At 44.2% G+C, this 3215-nt stretch overlaps 1 protein-coding gene across 1 annotated transcript; it reads left to right on the top strand.

Annotated features, from left to right (window-relative positions):
- Positions 1-779: 779 nt before the first annotated feature.
- Positions 780-3063, top strand: LOC123161788 (putative aminoacrylate hydrolase RutD). Its single transcript, XM_044579601.1, has 4 exons — positions 780-1494; positions 1564-1653; positions 2619-2686; positions 2772-3063. The coding sequence occupies exons 1-4, from the start codon at positions 847-849 to the stop codon at positions 2899-2901; spliced, it is 936 nt and encodes a 311-aa protein (XP_044435536.1). The 5' UTR covers positions 780-846; the 3' UTR covers positions 2902-3063.
- The last annotated feature ends 152 nt before the right edge of the window (positions 3064-3215 follow it).

Below are 3215 nucleotides of genomic sequence, written 5' to 3'. Positions count from 1 at the left end.
GTTTGAATCCTTGCCTGACTCCTATTTTTCTTTCTAATACTAATAAAATTTGTGATGTTCGGCTGACAGGTGGGACCACCCAATGCCACACATGCAGTTAATGTGGGCCTTTATGCGAGAAAAAAACAAAAAATAAGAATTTGAGGGTTTTTTTTTCAAAAAGAGAACACCACACGCCCATTGTTCACCATATGGTCATTGACAGCAGGTTGTGAGACTAGGGTTTGTCCGGCGTTCATCGCCAGAGCGTTAGCCCGAACACTATTTTCTGGCCTAAGACTAGCCATAATGGGTAGTAACATAGACTAGTAACATGCCTATGTTACTAGTCTATGTTACTACCTCTATAGTGGGGAGTAATATATGTGTGGTAACATGGAGCACTTCATTTATTAGACTATAGACACATCTTGCCTTGATATGTGTGATGTTATTCATACTAGTAGTAACTAGCTATGTTACACTATCATCTCTTTCTTCATTTATTGCATGCTACATCATCTATTTAACCTAGATATGTGTGATGTTACTACCTATGTTACTCTCATTGTGGGTAGTCTAATCTCTTTCCTAATGTAAAAATCGTCTCGGAATTTCGTGTAATTTACATGTCTGCAGAATTTCTTTTCAACCATGTTTTCTGGAAGAAAAAGAAGTTCGCGAGCTGTACCAATGACGACGTTTGGTAGGAATCGACGACAAGAGATAATTAATGCTCGCGCGGCCTATAAATAAAAAGTGCTAACCGCCATGGTACATTGCAAATGTGGTTACCTAAACCCCGATAAAATTGCCAACAGCCATTAAGCAATAAATAAGCAGCAACCACGTACGTGCATACATAGGATGGTGAACTGGATACAAGTGCTAAGAAAACACTTAGTCGCCCGTCTGGCGACAAACGCCGGCCTCCGGCAGCACGCCGTTGCCGTCGATGACGCGGGCACTGTCATAAACCTCTGGCTCCCTGATAATGACGATGCACCGGACAGGAAGCAGAAGCAGCGGAAGAAGCACCAGCCCGTGGTGCTCGTGCACGGCTTCGCCGGCGACGGCATTATGACGTGGGTGCTCCAGGTGAGCGCCCTCGCCAATCGTGGCTACGACGTGTACGTCCCCGACCTGGTGCACTTCGGCGGCTCCACATCGCCGTTGCCAGACCGCTCCGTGGCCTTCCAGGCACGGTGCCTTGCGGCGGCTCTACGGAAGCTTGGAGTCGGTACGGCCGACGTGGTGGGCTGGAGCTACGGCGGGTTCGTAGCATTCGAGCTGGCGGCCGTGCATCCGGACCAGGTCCGCTCCGTCGTCGCCTCCGGCAGCACCGTCAAGTACACTAGCGCCATGAGGGATGACTTGCTGAGGAGGCTTGGCTGGGCCCAATCGCTGACGGAGCTCTTGGTGCCGGAGTCGGTTGGCCAGCTCAGGTTGCTGTTCTCCAACGCCATGCACATGAAGCCGTGGTTTCCGGATCGCCTTCTCAGGGACTTTCTTAAGGTATTTCTGCTCCCTTCTTTGTCTTGTTAAAACTAAGATGAACCATCCGTTACGTGCTTTGTTGTTCAGGTGATGTATTTCAACCAAAAGGAGAGAGCTGAGATGATAGAAGATATAGTCCTCGGGGACACAGAAGCATTTGCCCCTGTTTTTCAGCAGGTTCTCAAACTTCTCATCGCTATATGCACTGACAGTCTCCAACCAGTTTACAATAAGGAATTCGTCTATGCATAATTGGACATAGTTATTCTTATGTCTGAATCGATGATGCTAACCATTTGAACCAATCTTGATTCTCCAACTACCGTGCAAATCACGATGAGAACCGAGAAGTCAAAAAGGATCACCGTGATAGTTAAATTATACATATTGATTCCCACGCACTTAACGACTGACTATCGTTAGATCAACATTTTTCTCATCCTTTTACACGTGGATGAATCCTGAAGTCTGGTATATGGACAGTTGTTGAAAATTACTACAATAGAATTTTTGTTTTGAAGCACCGCCATGAGGACTGTCTATGTCTCAGCATGTTGATTCTTTATGTAACTTCTTCTTTCATTATGCGGTTGCATAGTTTAGAAATTTATGTGCAAATTCAGGAGGACGTTGCACTTTTCTACAGCTAAAGCTTCACAACTTCTAGATTATGGTGACATGCATCTAGTATCTAGCTAGGGAGAAATAGGCGAATCCGTCATTAAAGAAACAATTTTTGGATCCTACAGTAGGTTCATTCTTTATCTCCCTGAGCAAATATTTGCTGCAAGCTTTCTCATTTTACATAATTGTGTGATTGATTTCGGATTTCAAATTTTATGATACGATATATACATTACATTATGTGGCAATTTGGACCGTGTTCCCTAGCGTTGGAAATTACAGCAGAACCACAAAGCTCTGTAGCACTAGAACATCTCATTAGAAGCTCTGCGGATGAAATATTTCTTCTTTTTTATATCTACAGCCCACGTCACATGTTAGAAAATAACCATTTTTGAATTATTTGTCGTAAAAAAGTTACAGCTTGCTGCACACCAATGAAATTTGAGAAAGTGCGTTCTTTGTCCTCAAGTTCCTTGTGATTAACATTCCATTAATTTTTTCTTTGATGGGTGCAGAGCATACTCCTGTTGTGGGGTGAAAATGACAACATGTGGCCCATAGAGGATGCTGAGTGTCTGAAACAGTAAGAAAACAACTATTATCCACATGTTCCTTCAACAAATTCGTCAGACAGTACATGTACTATCGTTCTTAAATTATGGGTGCAGCAAGCTAGGGGAGAAGGCGAACCTGCGACGCATAAGCAAAGCAGGGCATCTTGTACAACTGGAGAGGCCATGTGTCTTCAACCGCAACCTCATAGAGTTCCTGGCTCATGGCAACACACGCTCCTCTTGAGTGCGCCATGGATCATCATGATCGTACCTAAAAGATATGTCAAACTCATTGATCATCATAGGGTGCACTTACCAGATGTCCTGACATGATATATATTTGTATGTATACCCCAGTCTATACTCATGTATACCTACTAATAAAGGAAGGTTATATTCTTGGTTTCGTCCGACTGTCTGTTTCTTTGTACGTCGTATGTAGGCTGAGTTCGATTTTTCGTTAGGTCACTCGGCTGGGCTTCTGGCTGGGCCTGTGTGCGTTTGTACCTTGTAGGCTGCGCAACCAATTGTGCCATAGCATACACTGAGACAATATTC

This window comes from Triticum aestivum, chromosome 1D, assembly GCF_018294505.1.
Source record: "Triticum aestivum cultivar Chinese Spring chromosome 1D, IWGSC CS RefSeq v2.1, whole genome shotgun sequence".
NCBI classification, from domain to species: Eukaryota; Viridiplantae; Streptophyta; class Magnoliopsida; order Poales; family Poaceae; genus Triticum; species Triticum aestivum.
Note: the sequence above shows the minus strand (reverse complement) of the source record. Positions and strands in the feature narration are given on the sequence as shown.